We start from the raw sequence: 20,302 nt of genomic DNA, 5'->3' as shown, positions 1-20,302 counted from the left end.
GTTTGTCATGAAACTTGGACCTAGAAATTTTAAAGAAAGCACAATTAAAATTTACAAATAAATGTTTTCTTCTGGATAACCATTGTTTGTATTATGGCTTAAAAGTGAGATTGAATCATAGTAAATATAAAGAAAAAGGAAAAAAGAAAAAAAGCTTCAACTTCAGATGATTGTTCTTTCAAATCATTCATTAACCACCATCAAAAATAATCTCATGTCGAGATAAAAGTACAAGTAACCTGCACCTTGTACATTTATCTCAACAAGAGCCGTTCATGTACAGTTATTGAGTTGAATTAAAGTGGAGCTACTGTCCTGACGTTCAGCTTATTTTATGCTGGGCCTTAGTGTAGCCTGTGAGTTCATCCTGATTGGTTGCCCCTCATAAGCAGAAATTTTAAACAGCATGAAGGTGTGACTTTTGTACTCTGAGCCAGAGCTGTGGAAAGCTGAGGCTCTCTCTGACATCATACAGAACCATGAATATACCATGAATAGAACCCCCCCCCCAAAAAATAAAAAAATAAATAAATAAATAAATAAAAAAAACAAAACAAAAAACAATTGGACACGTATTTAGAATAGTCTGACTGCGGAAACAAATCTGTCGCTTTTGCTCCGTCCACTAAAAGAAAAACAAAAGTTCAGGACAAAATATTCTCATTTCACTAAAATCCTCCAGGAGGAGCAGAGACTCCTGTGAACTGCGGCCGGATGAGCTAAAAATGGACCCGACGCCGCTTTTAGCGATGTGGAGGACGTGCTTCTGAGACGCTCCGTGGCACATCTTGTGTAATTGAAAGCAGCTCTGTGTACTCCTGTGGTGGAGCCTGAGGTTTTCTCTCAGGGATTGCTTTCACATACGCAGACCTCACGATCAGAAACTCAACACGAACATCTAACACTGTAACAACACATACATGTCACACACAAGCACCACCACCATCAATACAATCTTTCTTCTACCACACAAGCAGGCAGAGAACAATTTTATCATCAAAGAAACAGACGCACAACTTAAATGTTTCCATTAAATCAAAAGTAGTTTATTTAACTTTGCCTTCTCTGTATAACTTTATTATAATAAGACACTTCTCTGCTTGTACATTGCTCCCTTGAACTAAAAATGGCAACATTTGTTTGTGGGAATGTAAGTTGGGGTAGACAAAAACTTAGATACATACCAATATACATACATGTGTGTATATTACGGTTCCATTAATAAAACCATAAATGCTAAAAAAAAAACAAAAAAAAAAACAAAAACGGTCTGACCCACTCCAGGTACCTCAGTAATGCTGGAAACATAATACAATCTTGAGTAATTTTTTTTCTCTCTTTTATCTGGAATACACTTTTGTTTTTAACATGGGTACATACAATAATGCGCACATCAACATTAAGAGTTAAGGAGGGATGAAGGACTCTTTGAGCCAGTGTTAAAGAGTATAGCTATCAATGAAGAAACCAGTAACAGGCAAGGCAAGCTGCACCCACGTGTGTTCATGCTCAGAAGTCATAGTGGAAAAATTAAAATATGTCCAACTTCGCTTGCCTGCTGATGAACGTATGCTTAAATTACACAAAAGAAAACCAACTGGTGACGTTTCCCACTGCAGATTCTTAATCTGGATGAACATATACACACAGCTGAATGTATATATATGTGGATGTATTTAAGAAACAGTAGAATTGTCTTAATAATAATTGGTTAAATCACTCGCGGGCAAACAAGGCAGAAAAGTGCTCGCCATTCATGTTATAACCCTCTGGTCCCCCACCCTTAACCCCCGCCCCCCCCCTCGTTATTACACAGACACCAGAAAAAAAACAAAACCAAAAACAAAACAACCAAACACACGTACATACACGCTCACGTACACGCACACATACACAAATCATCAAATGCCCTACTCACAACATCCCAGAGACAACCTTCACACTGTTGTCAGTAAACAAACGAACCCCAACTTACAGCAGTGACAGAATTGATGAAGATGTGAAAACATGTTAGTTCACCTTTGCTGTTGTCTCCAGTCTTTCTGTGTCTCTTAAACTTGTGTTTGAGTGTGTAATCTTACATCGATCCCACATTTCCTCACTTCAGGTCAGCATTAATTGTTGCAAGTAAAATCTTGAAAACCGTGCAGCAAACTGCAGAAGGCGACGCTCGGTCACCCCCCGGTTCGGCTTTAAGTCCTGAATTTTAATTTGAGCTCCCGCTTGCTGCCGTCCAAACGAAAACAGCCTTCCCGAGTAAACACGCCTGTGAAAAATACTTCATACCTCAGACAAGGAGTCCTTCTTGGTGCGAGGAGCCTCCGCTACGACAAGCAGAGGGGTGTACAACACTCGGCCTTAGCTGTGTACAACACTCGGCCTTAGCTGTGTACTCTGGGCCCAGACAGAGTACCCCATCCTGCTTTATCATGTGTAACTTGCCCAAGTCATTAACACAAAAGAAGAGGAAAAGAACCAGCAACAGTGGATGTTTGTTATACTACAAGGAGTGCTTATTAGAACATACTCGATCATCTATCGAAGCATAAACAATTTCAGGAAAAGTCAAACATCTGCTTTATTCTATCATGACCTACATTTTCATTTAATTCATTCCCCCCAACTTGAAAGGAGGGAAAAACACATTTCCATTAAAATGGAAGTCACCCCGAGAAAATAATAGATATTAAAATAAAGCCATCACGCCATCGATACAGTCTTCAGGAGGGCAAACGGAACTCAAAGAAAGGGAGCTTCAAACTACTGTCTGTGGGGGGAAACTTTAGATTTTTGCAGTGTGCAGAAATTCTGCAGGTGAAGATGCTACGACGAGGCCAAAAACCTCCTCTTTAAAGAAAAAAGAAAATAACAATTATAATTATAATGAAATGTCAGAGCAGATCATTCAAAAGATAAAAACAAAATTCAAACCATCGACCTGAACAAGCAGCAGAAACATTGATATAAAGACCAATCACTGAGCAGTAGTACTTTAACAGGTCTCATCACAGTAATCGGACCAAAAAGTCAGTCAGAGGAGGAATTTGGACATTTTTAGTAAAAATTTAGTTTAATGACTTGCTTTGTTGAAGAGAGAAAACACGCGCACACACACACACACACACCCCTAAAATTCCTCACGAGGCTGAAAAATCAGAGCTGACACGAGGCCAAACAAAAGACAGAAACAAAACGTCTTATGGTACATTGTTCTTATTAAAAGATGTAGCTGCACCCCTTTCACTTGTGAAGGAAGTGATGCACAACTGCAATACAGAAAACCACACGAGGCCAGAGTGTGACAGAAATATACACAGACACATAAATATAAAAGTTTGGCCGATCCAAATATTCATGCCAATTTAATCCCACATTTTCCTTCTGCGCTCAAGTGACCTCACATGCTCTTTGTGGGGGTTTTAAAGATGACACATTTGTGCTTGTATGTGTGAGTGTGTGTGGAGCTCAGTGTGACTGTCTTCTGTCAAAATGAGGTGTAACCCCCCCGCCCACCAATTGAACAATCACATGCTTGTCAAATCCAACCGGGGTGAGGAAGAGTTAAAAAAAAAAGAAAAAAGAAAGAAAAAAAAAAAAAAGAGGGTGGGGCACAAATGAACAGAGAGCAAGATGGAACAAACTGAGAAATTTACAAGAACGGACGGCAGATACGAGGATGATGCAAAGGTGAAAGAGGTGACTGGGTGGGGAAGGAGGGGTGAATACCATCTCCATTTACTGTACAAAGCACTAATGCCAACAGATAAGCTGTGAAATTACGATCAAAAGGGATTAAAGGCGTAACAGGGTGGGGGTTAATGTGGGTGGGGTTTAACTGAAATGTCGCATATTCCGTCACTTCCTATTTTTCGGTGAGGGCCAGTTGCCACGCTTCTCTCCCCGGTTGCCGCCTCCGCTGCCAGGTCCACCGGGGCCGCCGCCAGGTGGGCCACGGGGGCCTCTTCCCCCCCCTCCGCCACCTCCAGGTCCTCCGGCGTTGACCCTCCGGTTCTGCCGCTCCATCCCAGGACGCTGACTCGAGAAGCTTCGTTTGTTAGCAGAGGGTTCTTTACCCGTCATCTCACGCTCCACGATGCTGCCGCCTCCTCCTCCTCCGCCTCTTCCCATGTGGTGGTGATGATGAGAAGCATACGACTTCCCTCCTCCCCCTCCCCCTCCCCCCTCTCTGTCTCTGAACTCTGTGAAGTCGCTGCTCTCAGAAGCTGTCTCCCACTCCTCATTGGCTTGGTCTGAGTTCTGGTTGGTGAAGTCAGGCGACTTGGCACCGTGGGGGTGCTGTGGGTGCGTGGGACCCACACTGCCCTGGTTGTAGTGGTGATGGTGGTGGCTGTTCGCATTACTGAGATGCCCGCCACTGTTGTTACTGTTGGCCGTTAATGTGGCGTTGTGGGTAGCATTCTGGGCATTTCCTGTCATGGGAGCAGAGACTGGGGCTCCGTTACCATCTTGCACAGAATTCATGGAAGGAGATGAGGGCCTTTCTCCACCAATGACCCCCACACTGCCGTTGATACGAGCAGCATTCTCCCGCTCCTTCAGTTTCCGGAAGCGGGGCGGCTTGTCCTGCTGGTGCTGGGATCGCCCATGACGACGGCGCCTAGGTGGTCGCTCAAAGCCACGATTAGAAGGAAGAGGAAGAGCATTTGGCCCTCCAGAGTTTGACACAGGTTTTGCAGAAGTTTGCTGGGTCGCAACTCCACCATTTTCAGTGGAAACCAGAGTAGCAGAGGTTGTTGTAGCAGGCAGAGACGGCTGAGGGGGGTTGGTCCCCTGACTTTGAGTTTGACTTCCATCAGCCACCTTGTCCTTCTTCTCACCAGCATTTCCTCCTCGGCCTAAGTCTTTATGCCCAGAGCTCTGTGGCGGACCTTGCTGTTTCCGGGCTGAAGCTGAAGACTTGGAGGACCCACCATGCGAGCCTGAGCTGGGCCCAACACGGTGTCCCCCAGCTGTTGCTCCCATATTGCCACTACTCCTGTAGATGTTTCCTCCTCCACCTCCGCCACCCCTGCCCCTTCTAGAGGGCACACCCCTAGGGGTGAAGACACGGGCCTGGGAGCCTCTGGGTGGAGCAGATGAAATGTTTACACTGCTAGTGGTGTTATCAGAGCCATTCTTGGTGTTCGGTTTCTGGCTGTCTTCTTTGTCCGAGTGGCCGACATCGCTTGCTCCACTCTCGCTGCCCGTCTCAGAGCCTCTCTCCCTCCTCCTCTTGGGGATTTCTTCATACTCTGAGCCCTCACTGCGGGTTTCACTGCGGTTTCTGGCCCTGGCTGGGTTATGCTGGGACCGATCTTGACCATGCCTTCCACTGGCTCCTTCACCCTTGGATTCCTGATGATGGCCACCACCGGCTGTTGAGCGGAAGTCTCTTCCACTCCTGCCACCCATTCTGCCCCGGCTTCCACCTGTGGGTCCAGCACTGGCCGTGTAGGTGCCCCGATACCCACGGCCTCGCCCATAGAATTCTCCCCCTCTTCCTCTGCTGGCTCTGCCGCCTTTCTGGGGGACTCCATGGTGGTGAGAGATGTTGCCTCCCTTTTCAAAGGAACGGTCTCTGTCTCTCCTGGAGGAGGACCCTGAAAAACCTGATGAAGTAGTGTCTACATCTTTTTGACCTCTACCTGACCCTCCTCCACCTGAGGATCGCTCTTTTCCACCATTTCTGGGTTTGGCTGTCTGGGGTGGCTCGTCCTTAGATGAAACTGATGTGTTCTGAGAGTTGGAGGAGGCATCCTGCTTCATAGAGACAGGCTGTCCACCATCTTGCTCTTTATCTTTTCCAAATCCTGTGCCTTGTTTTTCTCCTCCATCTGCATCCATTGCCTCTCTCTTGATTTCTTTCAGCACTGGCTTCTTAATGGGCCCAGCCCTCCTGTTGGCATTGCTCCCTCCTGATTGGTTGGAGGGTTTGTGGTCCAATGGAGTGTTGGAAGAGTCCTCTCCTCCACGGGAGTTGTTCCCACCTCCTGCATTGTTGCCCCTCCTTCCGTGAGAGGAACCCCCAGTAGTATTGCTGCCAGGCCGTGGACCCCAGTGTGTCTCTGTCTTATGCTCCCGCCCTCCTCTTTGGTTTGATTTAGGATGAGGATGCTGCTGCTGTGGGGGCTGACTGTGGCTGCCAAGTTGAGCCAGAGGTGGGCTAGAAGTGTTGGCTGAATGGGAAGTATATGCCGGACCTGTCTTCTCTTGTTTCACATGGCCACCACCTCCAGCGTTACCACTGCTGCCTCTTTCAGCGTGACTGTGCCCGACACTGGTTTCGCTCTCTCTCTGTGATGGGTGATGGTGCGGTGCCACTTTGACATTCCCATCCTCCCTGGCGGAGGAGGAAGAGGAGGAAGAGGAGCAGGAGGATGAGAGGGAAGGTTGGTGAAGAGGAGGAGAAGAGTCAGTCTTCTTAGCTGGGGCCTCACCACCTCTGTTCTCTGGCTTATGGGGATGGAGAGGGAAGTGAGGCTGTTGAGGGTGGTGGCTGTGAGGGTGGTGGAGGTGAGAGTTGCTTTCAACAGGGGGATGATCTGGGCGCCCGCTACGATCATAGTGAGGATGTGGGGCTCCCCATATCTGGCCCTGCTGAGCTCCTCGGGCAGGCCCTTCATCCTGGTGGGGGAACCCATGTGGCTGGCTTCCCCTTTCACCCGCCCTCTGATGCTGGTGAGGAGGCATCCTTGCGCCCTGATCGGGGAAGTTGCTGTAGTTGCCCTGTCCGCCGATGTAGTGATGAGGGTGATGGCTGCCTCCCTGGTTGCCAACAGGGGGTGGGGTTTGATTGGATGTCCCAGATGCAGAGCTGGGCTGCTGAATGGGTCCCAATCCACCCTCTCGCATGCGGTGTGGAGGAGTGTCGCTCCTATGATAAAGAAAGACAGAATACAAAATAGCAACTTATTCACTCAATAAATGAAAACACAGATGATAAAAAAAAAAAAAAACCAATACAAACTTACATGGACACTTTTATAATTGCTCTATATAGCAACAATCTAACAGTAAAGAAGGAGGTTTTATCTTCGATCTCACTCAAACAAAACGAGTATCCATACCTGGGCCCTTTGGCCACATCATCATCCTCTGATGCCTGCTTCTGTCTCAGGGGAGAAGTTAGCCCACGGTTTTCCCCTCCTCCAGGGAACACCTCAGGCCCCCAGGCCAGCTTAGGATCCATAGGGGGAGTCCCACGGTGAGGATGCCCTGGATGCTGTTGCTGTCTGTCAAAGGGGTCTGAACCAGACCCCCCAGAATCAGACCGCTCACGCCCAATAAGCCCTGAGTAAAATTTTAAGAAAAATATCTAAGTCAACAGCTAACATTGTGACTTCACAGTAACACAATACCACTGAACATTTTAAGCATGGCTTGTAATACTGCAATATTTCATGATTTAATTTTATTACTTGTGTTTATGCATCCACTCACCAGAAGGATGCATGCCGGCCTGATAGTATTCCATGGGTGAAGGGCGACTCTGTATCATACGAGGGTCCATGTAGGGCATCATCATCCACCGAGGGTCAAAATTCAATGGTAAGGGTGGAGGTCGAACCATACCGCCAGGCTGATACAAGGGTCCGCCCTGTTTAGGTCCAGGTACAGGCTGGGGAGTTGAACCTGGTGAAGGACCTTGTGGAGCCTGGGTCTGTGGGGACAGCTGACTTTGTGATGCCTGGCTGTGTTGTTGCTGCTGTTGCTGTTGCCACTGCTGCTGTTGCTTTAGGAGTTGCTCCTACAGAGAAGTGAATGGAAAAATGCAATCACTCAGGTTGTTTAAAAGCACTTCCCTTTGAGGAAAAAAAAAAAAAGTAAAAAGAGAAAATCACAGTGGCCCTGCTCATTCAGAATGCAACAACAACTTTTAACTGAATTTCTCTCTTACGTTTGAAAAAACAAAACAAAAACAAACCTGCTGCTGCCTCTGAAATCGAGGTGGAAGAGACTTCTGATACTTTGAGTAGCCCTGGCCAGGAGGGCCACCAGCTTGACGACCGGATCCCCCTCCGATATTTTCGACCTTTACTTGGTCGATTCCTCTTTCGCCTCCACTTCCTGTACGAATGTGAGGAGTGCTCACAGCTTCTTCCTTACTCTCTCCTAGTAAAGGTACATCCAGTGTGGGCTGCTGCGGCTGTGGTGCAGCCAACTGGGGACACTGTTGGGTATCTAAATCAAGAACAAAGTTGCAGGGTTAAATCTGTAGTCATCATGATTATTATGTGGTGTATTTACTTAAAATGCTATATTAAATAAAGAATAGAAATGTTATTTACTTGAATGCTTCTTGATGATTTTTGTCAGGATAGGTCTGTGTTTCAGGCCATTTGCATCTGAGAAACTCACCTGCACCAGAGTCGTAACTGCTGTTGCTGCTGGGTCGCTGGCGGTCATTACCAGCTGGACCTGTCCCTGACGGGACAGCTAGCACTGGAGGCTCCTCAGAGTCCACGCAGGGGGAAGGAGGCTGGCTGATATTAGGGGAGGAAGCTGAAACTGATGGACTTGGGCTGCCTGCCGTAGCAGCTGTTGAATTTCCATCAAGGCTAGGGGTTTTGCTGCCGCCACCACCACCAGCAGCACTTGTGTTGCTGCTCTGCTGCTGCTGCTTTTCATCCAGCCTCTTCAGCTTTTCCGCACAGGCTGCACGTCTCTCCTCCTCCATCCTGCGTTCTTCCTCTTCACGCCTGCGACGAGCTCGCTCAACAGCAGCAGAAATCTCAGAGGATGACTGCTTCCTGCGCTGACGCCACGTCTCGTCCTCATCATCCCCCTGGGCTGCATGAACCAGCAGACCAGGCTGTGTAAGAGGGTTAGGGGCTCCTGCTGCTGGTTGATGCTGGGCAGGGGCAGGTTTCCCCTGGCCAAGAGAGGCTCCCTGATTGTGAGGCCGATCCTGAGGAGTTAGAAAACACTGAATGTTTTATCATGAAGTTTTTAACCTTCCAAGTGAAATTACTGTAATCTTTTAAAAAGTAGAAATGTATGTATGAATGATAATCTCCACTGTAACAAAAACCAAAGTGAAGGGGGGAAAAAAGGGAACTTAAAACTAAAAATGACTTGGCTATAAGACCCGTAGGTGGTGGATGAGGCAATGACAGAAATGATTATTCTATGAGGCCCTGTCCTGATGTCTACCTGTCGGTAAAAGGAGTAGGGCCCTGGTCCGAGGAGCGGCCCAGGTGGGGGGGAGGGCTGCTCCTGGGGACCACCCAATCCAGGCCTGCGCCCCTGTATACAGGCAGACACAGTTAGCTAAGGTCCACCACAATAATCTACACTGATGCAAAATACAGACACTCACACATGCCTGCCCACTAAAAAAGTCTTGCCTTAACAGAATTAACTCTGTAACCTGTTTTCAATTTGAAAACTTCACAAGGCCTCAATGTAAGGTAAAACCTTAGGGCCTTATCCACTGCAGGAACTCAGAGCACACATTTACAACCCCAAATCAGCCCGTTTAAGCCTGTTCCCATTGCGGTGTAGGATTCACCACAAATCTTCCTGTTCCAAAAAAACCCCAAAAAAATCGAGGGATTCAAGAGGACAATTCTACGTTGCTTCTCTTCCTCACCTGCATAGTAGTTACAGGTAAGTTTTTTTTGGTCTGAAAACACCCCTTTAAGAGGTCCTAAAGGGATGGTTCCTAAAAGAGCCCACAGGTTCCTGCAGTGAAAAATGTCTTGTTGTTACTGCTGTTCAACACAGTACCTGATAGGTGGCTGGCGCTCCCTGGCTCACCCAACCACTACCTCCCTCCTCGGCCCATCCTGGCTTGCTGGAGGGGGGTTGGGGGCCATTGTCAACATTAGAGGGAGGGGTCCTGCGGGTCTCTCCACCGCTGTCTGAGGCTCGAGAGTGAGAGGTTGCATTGGGGGCATCCTGAGACCTCTGCTGATCACTGAGGACAAGAAGAACAAAAAATGTAAGTGAATAATATCTAGGGAAACCCCCCCAAGAGTACTGTAGTTTATCACACATTAAATGTACTTGGTCACTCACCGCGGATCAATCTTGCTCTCGTTTCTATCCTCTTCTCCCTCTTCCTCTCCTTCATCATCGCTGAACTTCAGCTTGGCGGAGTAATCTATCTCCTCATGAGCTCCTGTTTCACCAAAACAACAAAAAACAAAATGGAAGCCATCAGAACCATGTTTGTGCCAAACATCCACAGTGTAACATTATTCAGCAACCATCACTAATCCTTCTCCCTCCCTCCAGCAACTTAAACCATGCTGGACGGATCAGCATGAAATTTGATATGCACCAACAACAGCAATCCTCGAAAGCAGAAAAAGGAAGGCTCGGCAGAACACGCTCTGCACAGCTGAACTAAATTAACTTGCATAAGCAAGACACACAAAAACAAGTCTTTACTTAAAACACAGAAGGTTATGATTCTTGTTCTAGGTCTTTAACAACATTAAAAGTAACCAATTATTATTGTTTTAAAGCCATTTGTTAAAATTTCAGTTTCTGCATGCTTTAGAGCCCTCCTCCAAACAGAAAACATTCTGTTTTTATTATAGATAGGAACAACTTCAAAAAGAAAATAACTTCATTTAACAAAAACACTGTTTTAGTGTATATTTGGAGGTGGCTTACAAACTTAGAACCAGTTTTATGATGTTTCACCTTTGTGAATGGAATTTTATTTTAATTTTTTTTTTTTTTTACCTGCCCAGCCTTCGTCTCCATCGTGGTCCAGCTCATCTAGCTCCTTCAAATCGTCTTGTTTTAAAATGGAGGGTCGCTTTACCACCTCTCCACCCACATCGCGTGGACCGCCCTGTGACCTGCTCTCAGGACCAACCGGCCCACGAGAGAACCTGAAATAATGGGGGAGGTTCTTTTTTAAGGGATATGATGAAAACAAAAAAAAAAAAAGCATGGCCCAAAAAAAAAAAGCAGCTCTTGATTACTTAGGAGTTAAACTATAGGCCATTTGACTGCACTGAAGAACATTTTCCCTCCACAGTGAAATTAAAAGTAGATGAAGTAGCATCTCAGTGAGCATACCTTGGAGCTGTCCCTTCACCAGGTGGTGGGTACCTGTAGGGCCCTTGAGGCCCATAGGGGCCCGGGAAGGGCAGATAGGGAGGATACATCTAGGGAGTAATAACAGATCCAGTTCAGACACCCATTTCTTTTGTTTTTGTTTGTTTATTTATTTGGGCAAGAAGATAAAGATAAATGCTAATAAAAGATAACTAACACTTACGAAGGGGGGTATGATCCCTCGATATTGGGGGAACCCAGGCCCCACAGGAGGCTGGGGCAAGGGCAGGGCGGGGCTGCCTGCTGGAGGGTTCCTAGGTGGCCCGTGGTTCTGTGAGTTTGGAGGGGGGACCCCTGCTGCCCCATCCATCACCAGAGCTCCACCAGTGCCACCCTCGGTTACCCCCTCCCCAGGCAGGGTGGGTGCCAGGGCTCGGCCCCCACCATCCCGCCAACTTGTAACGTCTGAGGACAGTGAAGACAGGAGAGGACGGAGTGGTTAGTATGATTTATGGACTTTTATGTAATCAGAACAAGAATGGAAAGTCATTTTTTATGATTATGAATGTGAAGAGCAATGAATATCAATACTGTCAATTAGTAAAGTTAAAAAATAAATAAATACAAATGAAAATCCTGCCCGAGGTGTTTCTCTCCAAACTACCATAGACAAATAAGTGGATGACAAATTATTAGAGACAAAGCTTGCATTACTCACTCTGGGGGCGGAGGCTTGGTCCGGGCCCATACCACTGATCTGCAGTGCCCTGTTCTTTGCCAGCTTTGTCCTGGTCGCCAGCCGCCTGCAGGGTGGGAAATTCCTCGCGAGAGAATGGCGACGGTAGGTTTGATCCCTTTCCACCTGCAAAAACAGATGATGAAAAGAGGGGCTGAGTTGCAAACAAACAAACCCATTGAAGGACATGCAGCAAAAGAAGGACTCACCATCCCCTTGTGTTCCATGTGTTCCACTGGCCTGTGCCCAGGACCTTGCCCCTACGGCCTGGGTTGAAGCTGGGGCCAGAGCCTGAACACGGTGCACACACAAAGTCAAATACCATATGATACACGCCAGCTAGCAGTGCTAGATGTCTTTCGGCAACCATTACTCAGGGTATATTCTGTTTTAATGTTATGGAGATAACGTGTACCTCTGAAGCTTGCGGGGTTCTCGGGCGGGTCGGTGCAGGTGTCTGTGAAGCCACAGGCTGCTGCGACTCCGGCTGCGGTGCTGACAATGCATCGGTACTGAGAGGGAAAAAGCAGACATACAAGTCTTCAGACCGAATGCAACAAGCAATCACACAAGAATAAAACTACTTGTTACATTAACACCCAATAACTTGAAGGTGTTTGATTACAGCTTTCTTACCTCTTTGGGTCTGCTGCTTCCTGTTTGCTTGCCCATCCTGTGCCGTCTTTGGGAACGAGCGAGACGTTAGGATCGTTGCCTTTGTTCTCTGCCTTCAGACTGGGCAGGTTGGCAGGGGGTGGCATACGCCGCGCAGAGGCAACTTTACCAAGAGATTGCAGGCCATGGCGTGGGGGAACTGATATGGAAACAAGAAAGAATAGAATAGAAATAATTCTTTAATTGTCCCACAAGGGGAAATTTGGTTGTAACAGCAGGAAGTCGCTAGCACAGATGGACCACTGAAACCCTACACTGGTGAAATCCAGAGGGAGCCTGAAAACAGGGATGGCGTTCTGATTACTTTCTGGATGTAAAATTAGGGTGCTGAATCACTGAGAAGGCTAAAAACGTGGTAGTTTTGGTCTGGTGATTCTAATGAATGTGGATTTATTTTTTATTTTTTTAAACAAACAAACAAAAAACTCTCTTGACGTGATTAAAAACATTCAGCAAACCCACTTCAATTACAATTTTATAGAGAAGCATTAGCACATTGATGCTTACAGAACCATGGAAAAGCCTAAAAGCGAAGCCGTTCTGAATATCAATCCCTCATTTGTTTTCCTAAGGCTCAGAGCAACTACAGCAGCTTCAGGCCTTCACTATGTAAGAGGGGGCAAGTCTGTAGTCGGGGAAAAGGGACAGCTGCTTGAATCTAGAGGGCAGCCTCTGAATAAAACATAAACTGGGGTCTCAGCATAGAAGTCAAACAGCATCCACAAGTAAGCCTCTGTCTCTGGTCAGCCTCAGTGTCTCTGGAGCTCAGCTAATACATCGAGCCTCGAGAGCCATTCACCCTCCAGGACCCCCTTTTCCCTTTGTTATTTCTTTAACACGTCAGTGCAAACACTAGTCAATAACAAACAGTATAACACAGTTTCATCAAAAACAGTGCTGACAGATAGATAGATAGATAAACTCTGTGTATTAAAAAGCAGCGCCATTAAGGAGACCCTAAGCTAACACTTCAAAGTTGCATTAGTTGGTGGAAACACAGTACAACGAGAAAATTGTAATCACACTAATGAGCAGATCCGACTGAGATCTGTTTGTTTAAGGTTCAAATGACCAGTGACAGCACAGGTTTTTACTAAACCACACCACCTGGCAGAATTTAATTAGAGCCCTTTGAAATCTGTTACAACTGCTTAGAAAGTGATGTATGTTGAGAATGTAGATAATAACAATGTTATTATCTACATATTATGATATGTTGTGATAGCCATAAGCTCTGACTTTCAGGTTTTACCAAACCAGCTAATTCAAAGAAAGCCTGGCTATGCTGAATCTGATTCATAATACACCCCCTCTGGATGTATGCTGTGAAAGCTTGTGTGTTCTGAAGATACTCACCAACAGGCTTTTGTGTTTCAAGGCTCTTTCCTTTGTATGTATCAAACAGGTTGAGAGACGCATACTTGGTTTTGCCTTCCTTCCCCTTTGCAGTTTGCCCAGAGCGATCTGACATTGCGCTGTCCGCTCATTGAGTATGGTGAGCCCTGAGACTGTAGAAGAAAGAAGAGAAAAGGATAACAAGAATACACAGAAAGAGAATGAAAGTGCTGAATTTTAACTATATTTAACAAGGGATTACAGATGTGATACAGTTATGTTTCTTCCAGCTGACATTAGGTATAATTGCTTTCAGATTAATAGGTGTAGCAAACCTTTCTTTTAAGATAGCTCTATGAAACAGGATATTCTGAAACACAATGACACAGCACGTAGGGATAATACACTCAGATTAGTTTATTTTTTTAATTTTCCTACGAATCAGAATAATTGGCAATTTACAGCATTTTCTGGGGCTTTTCTGGTTTAAATTTTACTTCTATGTCTGAAGCAATATTCCTCCATTTTAAATTTTTTGTCAATTCAAATGACAAAAAAGATGTCAACAAAATATTTGGCAAATATCAGCATCATCTGATACCAGACTTACTGATTTTTAATGAGATGCCATGTACCTACATGAGTGGCTCATATTTAACTTTTTACATTCCTTTTGCACTGGCTAAAGGAAGACAGTCTTTGTTTCTCTGACACAGGTGGGAAATACAAAAAATACATTTAAAAACATTAAAACACAAGAACTCTTGTCTCATTATTAGCCGAAGTGTTATTGTAAACATCAATATTAGCCCACAATTTTTCAGCCTGTCCATCAGTAATTTAAACAAAGGATTGCAAGTTGATATATTTTAACATCTCCTACATTTACGACCGATACATCTGATTTAAAAACACTTGTTTTTATATTTTGAGGTATTCATTCAACACTTAGCAACTTAGTAAAGACTGGTGTGACTTTGACTGACCTGTCTGTAGACTGGGGGCTTATGAAGTTAAACAACTTCCCTATGACAATGTGGACAATAGTCCAGGAAACCAACTTTGTAACATAAAAATTAACTGAAAGCTTTTGAGCATGTGTATAGGTATGACCATAAGTTTTCTGTCACATATTGCTGAATGTCATCTAACTTGGATTTGGTGAATCAACAACATATAAAGACAAGACCAGATAATGGTCCAATCCTGACTCAAAAAGCTGGACTAATATATTGGTGACCTCTGAGTGACCTATGAGACAAATATATTCAGTTCAATTCCACTTTTCTAGCAGGAGAGCTTAACACAACATGGAAGAGGCTAACAATAAAGCAACAGTGGTTTAGAGGCGTTTCACAGCTGTGACGCCAACAATTTTTCTTTGTATGTTTGCAACAGTTTTGAATTTAACCAAGAATTGTGGCCACATGACTGGAAAAGTCAGGCGACAGGAATGCCTTCACTGCCCTTTGCTTCGAAGCACTTGCAATTTTTATGATAACATAATGCATTCTTGACAACTTGGTTAATATTATTTGAATTTCAGGTTTCTAGTCAACTCTACTCCAATATGTGTGTCAAAACGTTAAGTACTTAGCTAGAAAGGAGAGACTAGCGTGCAAAGAGCAGTAAGCAGTAAAAAATAAAGTAGAATTCATGGTAGCATGTTCATGTTTGTTTTGATAGGCATTTGGCTAGTCAACCTACAAAGATGTGCTTGACTGTGCTTGTATGCAGTACCCCACAGCCAAAAAATTAATTAATAAATAGAAAAGCATGTAGCAGTGATGATATGCATGCATAGGATGCTGACTGATTAAAAAGTTGGGTCGAACATTAAAGGAGGTGATAATGCAGTTCACCACGGACAGAAAGAAGTGTTAAAAAAATAATATTAATAAAGAAAATAAGTATGAGAAGCACAGAGCTGCAGTGTTCATTACTTTTAACACCTGGCTTCACATCACTACAAAGAAACATGAGTTTGTTCTCTGTGGCAATGGTTAAAACTAAAGGACAAATAACAGCGCAAACACATACCTTTTGGTCTACACAATTTTAGCTCTTCCCCCTTCTGACAATACATAGACACAACATGCAGACATTGGTCTGCAAAGCTCTGCATAGGACTAACACATAGCCAGGGTCATTCCTTAATTTAATTTCTCTTAATTTGTCATCCCTCACCACGAGGTCCCATCTACAATTCAAGAGATACTATAACGTACTAACTAAGCCAGCACCTTTCATCAAGACTTAAAACTGTCTTTATCGACAGTGTCTGCAGTTGTCCATATCCACAACTGAGTACAATCCCTAGCCAGCTATCCACTATTCAAATACATTAGATAAACTGTGCATTTCTGATTTTGAATAAAGACCTTTTGGATGCATTTATTTAACAATTTGGTTCAAAAAGTCAGAAAAAACTTTATGTGTAGACTACTGTTGCCTTATATATATATAAATATAAAAAGAGAGAAAAGACTCCAGCTTATTAACTGAACACTAGTACTGGTTCGGTACTGTATCAGCAGCAACCTGGAGCAAACATGTCAGTTCTATTTTCTATTTGTATAAATTCAGATAAGCAGATCTCTATATGCCCATATGGATACAGTTTAATGGGAGCATATGACTGCACCATTTATAATGTGCTATAAAAATGTCATACCATATATAGCAACATTATACGTTTATGATCTGTAGTGCACACAATAAGACAAGCCTGTCATGTCTGACAGCAAGAGCTGCGTAGTACCTAAGAAGCCCCTCCCAAAGTAGTGCTCTGTAAAATATGCAAGAAAACTGTTCCTGTTGAGTGTAGAAAAAAAAAAAAAAAAAAAAAAACTTGTTTCAGTGCTTGAAGCAAAAACAGATGATCAAGTACAACCAGCTAATAAAGGAGGAGATACTAGGAGCTAGTGATGTGCGACTCAAATGTAAACAAATGGCTCCACTGAGCAATTTGCTAACTGCACTCCATGTGACAGGAAGAGCAAATGGTGGATGGAAATTACTGATGTGGTTACAAGGTGGTGAAACAGGGCTATGAGCAGGTGGTTAAAATGCACAACCCAAAGCACAACACCCCAAGAAATATGCGACAATACCATGCATCTCCGGAAGACTTAAGGTTAAGTTACTTTATTTACTGTTGTTCTAAAGTGTTAACCAGTTATTTTATACTCCTTAAACATTCCAGGAAAAACAAAACCTAGGCTATTTTTGTGCTACACTTGACTTATGCTGTGTCACTACTATTGCACTACAATGCTGCTGCTGTCATCTTGCTTCAATTGATTCAAACATCAAATCAAGAAGTGTGTCATCAAATACAGCAACTCAATGGAAAAGGATGGATAATGCCAAACTGCTAATTTTCTTAAAATATCATGACATTTTAGGGCTATACTGTTCAACCCTAGTTAGCAGACGTTCACTGCTTATCAGATGAACATTATTTCAAAATAAGGTGGGGAAAAAGCCATGGTTTCTATGGAAACACATTATAAATGATATTCTTCATGCCTTGAGACAGAGGGTTCGGCTCCATGGCAACTGCCAGGCCTTTAGCTTGAACTCATTTTACTGCACATCAATAAAAGACAGGGCACTGACATCTGTCCAATTCACAGCGATTTGGCTGCATCCATCAGGTTAAACTGCTGCCATTAGGCACAATGACTGCGAACACACGGGTCTCTAAGATCGTGAAGACTTTGTCACATCGTCATATCATTTCATTCACTTGGCTTCAATAAAAAAAATTAATACTGACGTGAGAAAGCCAATCTAAATTGTCTGTGTTTAGAAAACAGTGATTATAGAGATATAGGTCTGTGCTACAGTGACTCAAGCATTAAATAACTGAAAGGTGGGAAGACGTCTCATTAGATGGCTGCATAACACAAACAGCAACACATTCCCAAGATATGCTTGAAGACTCAAATATGCAGCCTTCTACTGCGCACTGACGATCATCAAAGGAGCAAAATGTACGATTTTTGCTTTTACACACATCACTTTAAAAAAAACAAAAACAAATAACCCTTCGTTAATTACTTTTTAAAAAAGGTTGCACACGGTAACTACGAAGCTGCGGCAGCCCCGCATCGAGCCTCAATAACCAGATGAGATTAGTAAATTAGGTCGTGGGATGGCTGGTCAGCTAGATGTTGTATGGGGATTAACTGGAGCCTAAGTGCAGCAACGTATACCACAAAGAGGCCCCGTGAAGCTAAAGGCTAACCGTCAACACCAACTACGACGGGCAAAAATCAGCTAGTAGCTCCAGGAATCATTGCCTTGTACATATATATGCAAAACAGAAACATCCGGAGCGGTGATGTTTTTCTTATTTTTTTTTCCTCCTGTGGTGCTAACCAGCTCGATGCTAACAGAGGCCCTCGGTGATCTCGTTGGGAGGGGGACTGCGTTGATGTTTCATAATGTATTTTCAACACCTTGCAGCTATCACTTAGCTCACCGCTTGTCAGCTCCATGCTTTGAATCACACAGTGACATTACGACTGCTCGTCCTTACCAAACTGTTATGCTTACTTACAGTTAGTGGGAGGCCCGGGGTAACGCAGAAAAAAACAGATTTTTATTAGATGAACAAAACAAAATGGCGGTGTAGATGGGCCCTGTGCATACTAACCCAGGCCGGTTGGGTAGCATTAGAGAGCTGGCTTGTGTAGGTACATACTACTTAAAATACACTACACTATACAACTTAACTGTGCTGGAAAAAAACAACCACTGACAAATCATCAATACTGAGCAACGGGAGCGTCTTTTAATCGGACACCCTCCGAGCTAAAGCTGAAGCCTCGCTAACGTTTATCCGTTAGCACTAGCCACGAAAAAAAACATCTAATAGTAAACAGCTATTTCATCAGCACACAAACGTCCCAGACACCTTTACTAAAAGGTAAATAAATGTGTGTTTACACACTAAAAAACCAAGTGGCTAAATTCAGAAGCTAGCGAATACTAGTCAACCACTTAGCCAAGCTAGGCTAATGAGCTAGACAGCCACCTAACGTTAGCTATGCCTTTGCAAAAATAAAAATAACCTCGATCCTTAACCAAAAACACCCTCACAGATGCGCCGAGCCCTTGCCCAGAGGTAAGAGTAACAATGTCTCTTCGGTACAATGTAACTACCCAATGTCCGCATGGAAACATGCACAATTTTTCCAACCACTGACCTGGTCTTGTCCCGACTTGTCTCGAGGTTGTATCGCTGAGTGAGGTTAGCTTATGCTATCACGTATAGCCTCTTTCCAGCAAGTGACCCAGCTAGCTAAGCAACGTTATCCTCTCGCATAGTCAAACCAACACACTCTGGCTTTGCTCTAACTTTGATACCAGCGGCAACGTATGGATAAAGAAGATATTCGGCTTACTTGTGCTCCTTTTCTTTTTTTTGTAAGTCCCAAAAATAAATGAAAAGGGGGGAAAAGAAAATGGTTAATGCTGGACTCGATCCGTCGCCTAAAGAGCCGTCAACGGCTACTGAGCCGTTTGGGACCTCTACAGTAAAATAAATAAGCCACTCTTATGTTGTTTAAAGTGCAAGTGAAGCCTCTCCGAAAGAAATGTGAATATTGCAAAGTTAATACCAAAAATATCTAGCAAATTTATCCATGAAAAGTTAAACAATTAATTTTACAATAGAAATCTGAAATTTCACGTTTTTAATATGTAGATGGTGCATTATCTTTTTTAATATATGTTAATTGTAATACATTTATAAACAGAAATCTGAAAATTTGATTACAAACATTTGACATTTTTTTATATGTTACGATTTCTGTATTTATCACTTCATAAATAAATAAATAATAATAATATAAAATAAAAATGCTAAAAGACACAAAATTAAAACTTTTCCACCTCTGTGCAAAGACTTTGAGCCATGTTTCTTTATATTACCTTTGAAGGAGCCAGTCCTTGTTTTTTAAAGTGGTCTTGAACTATACTTCTCCAGTCTTTCTGAACATCTTTCAAAGTTTTCCTTTGGCCATTGGCTGCTTTTTCACTCATTTTCAGTCCAGTCTTTGTACCTGACCATTTTCAGAGGAATGTTTGTTTGTTTGTTAAGCACTTATCAGTCATGGATTGACCTCAATGTTATTGATCATCCTGACAGAAAATACAATAAAAGGCAGGCACTGACCTTTGAGAAGACTGGAAAGCCATTCCTGAAGACTACATAAAGAAATGAGAAGAAATGAGGACTGGCTCCAGACTTTTGGTTGTACTATAGATGGGTAGATAATTTGCAGTGTGAAATTCCAGTCATGCCTATGGAGCCACTTATTTTTTTAAAAGCAAAAAGATTGCCAGTAAAAGTCTACAGCTGATTACTTACACAGAGATGTCTTTTTTTGTAAGTTTTATAAAATGTTATGATTTAATTTTCCATATATGCACTAATTTGCATGAATATTGACTATAAGTGTATGAAATAAAGACCTATATGTGTATTTGAGTTTACTTTTTCCAAGCGTAAACAAAAACATGTCAGAA

The 20,302-nt window shown here is 43.7% G+C and overlaps 1 protein-coding gene across 3 annotated transcripts; it reads right to left on the bottom strand.

Annotated features, from left to right (window-relative positions):
* Window positions 1–1,024: 1,024 nt before the first annotated feature.
* prrc2a (proline-rich coiled-coil 2A) lies at window positions 1,025–19,305 on the bottom strand. 3 transcript variants are annotated; one of them, XM_040021171.1, is made up of 17 exons: window positions 19,177–19,305; window positions 13,784–13,935; window positions 12,389–12,566; window positions 12,168–12,264; window positions 11,962–12,043; window positions 11,735–11,878; window positions 11,240–11,481; window positions 11,038–11,126; window positions 10,696–10,847; window positions 10,021–10,123; window positions 9,730–9,919; window positions 9,154–9,246; window positions 8,359–8,908; window positions 7,925–8,181; window positions 7,441–7,747; window positions 7,068–7,290; window positions 1,025–6,874 (listed from the first exon to the last, which is right to left on the bottom strand). In XM_040021171.1, the coding sequence occupies exons 2-17, from the start codon at window positions 13,896–13,898 to the stop codon at window positions 3,856–3,858; spliced, it is 5,841 nt and encodes a 1,946-aa protein (XP_039877105.1). In that variant the 5' UTR covers window positions 13,899–13,935; window positions 19,177–19,305; the 3' UTR covers window positions 1,025–3,855. The 3 variants fall into 3 exon arrangements, with proteins under 3 accessions (XP_039877105.1, XP_039877104.1, XP_039877106.1); XM_040021170.1 differs by having other exon boundaries at window positions 18,979–19,300; XM_040021172.1 differs by lacking the exon at window positions 9,154–9,246 and having other exon boundaries at window positions 18,979–19,299.
* Between the last annotated feature and the right edge of the window lie 997 nt (window positions 19,306–20,302).

Source organism: Simochromis diagramma, unplaced genomic scaffold (genome assembly GCF_900408965.1).
Source record: "Simochromis diagramma unplaced genomic scaffold, fSimDia1.1 OVJJ01000753.1, whole genome shotgun sequence".
NCBI lineage: Eukaryota > Metazoa > Chordata > Actinopteri > Cichliformes > Cichlidae > Simochromis > Simochromis diagramma.
Note: the sequence above shows the minus strand (reverse complement) of the source record. Positions and strands in the feature narration are given on the sequence as shown.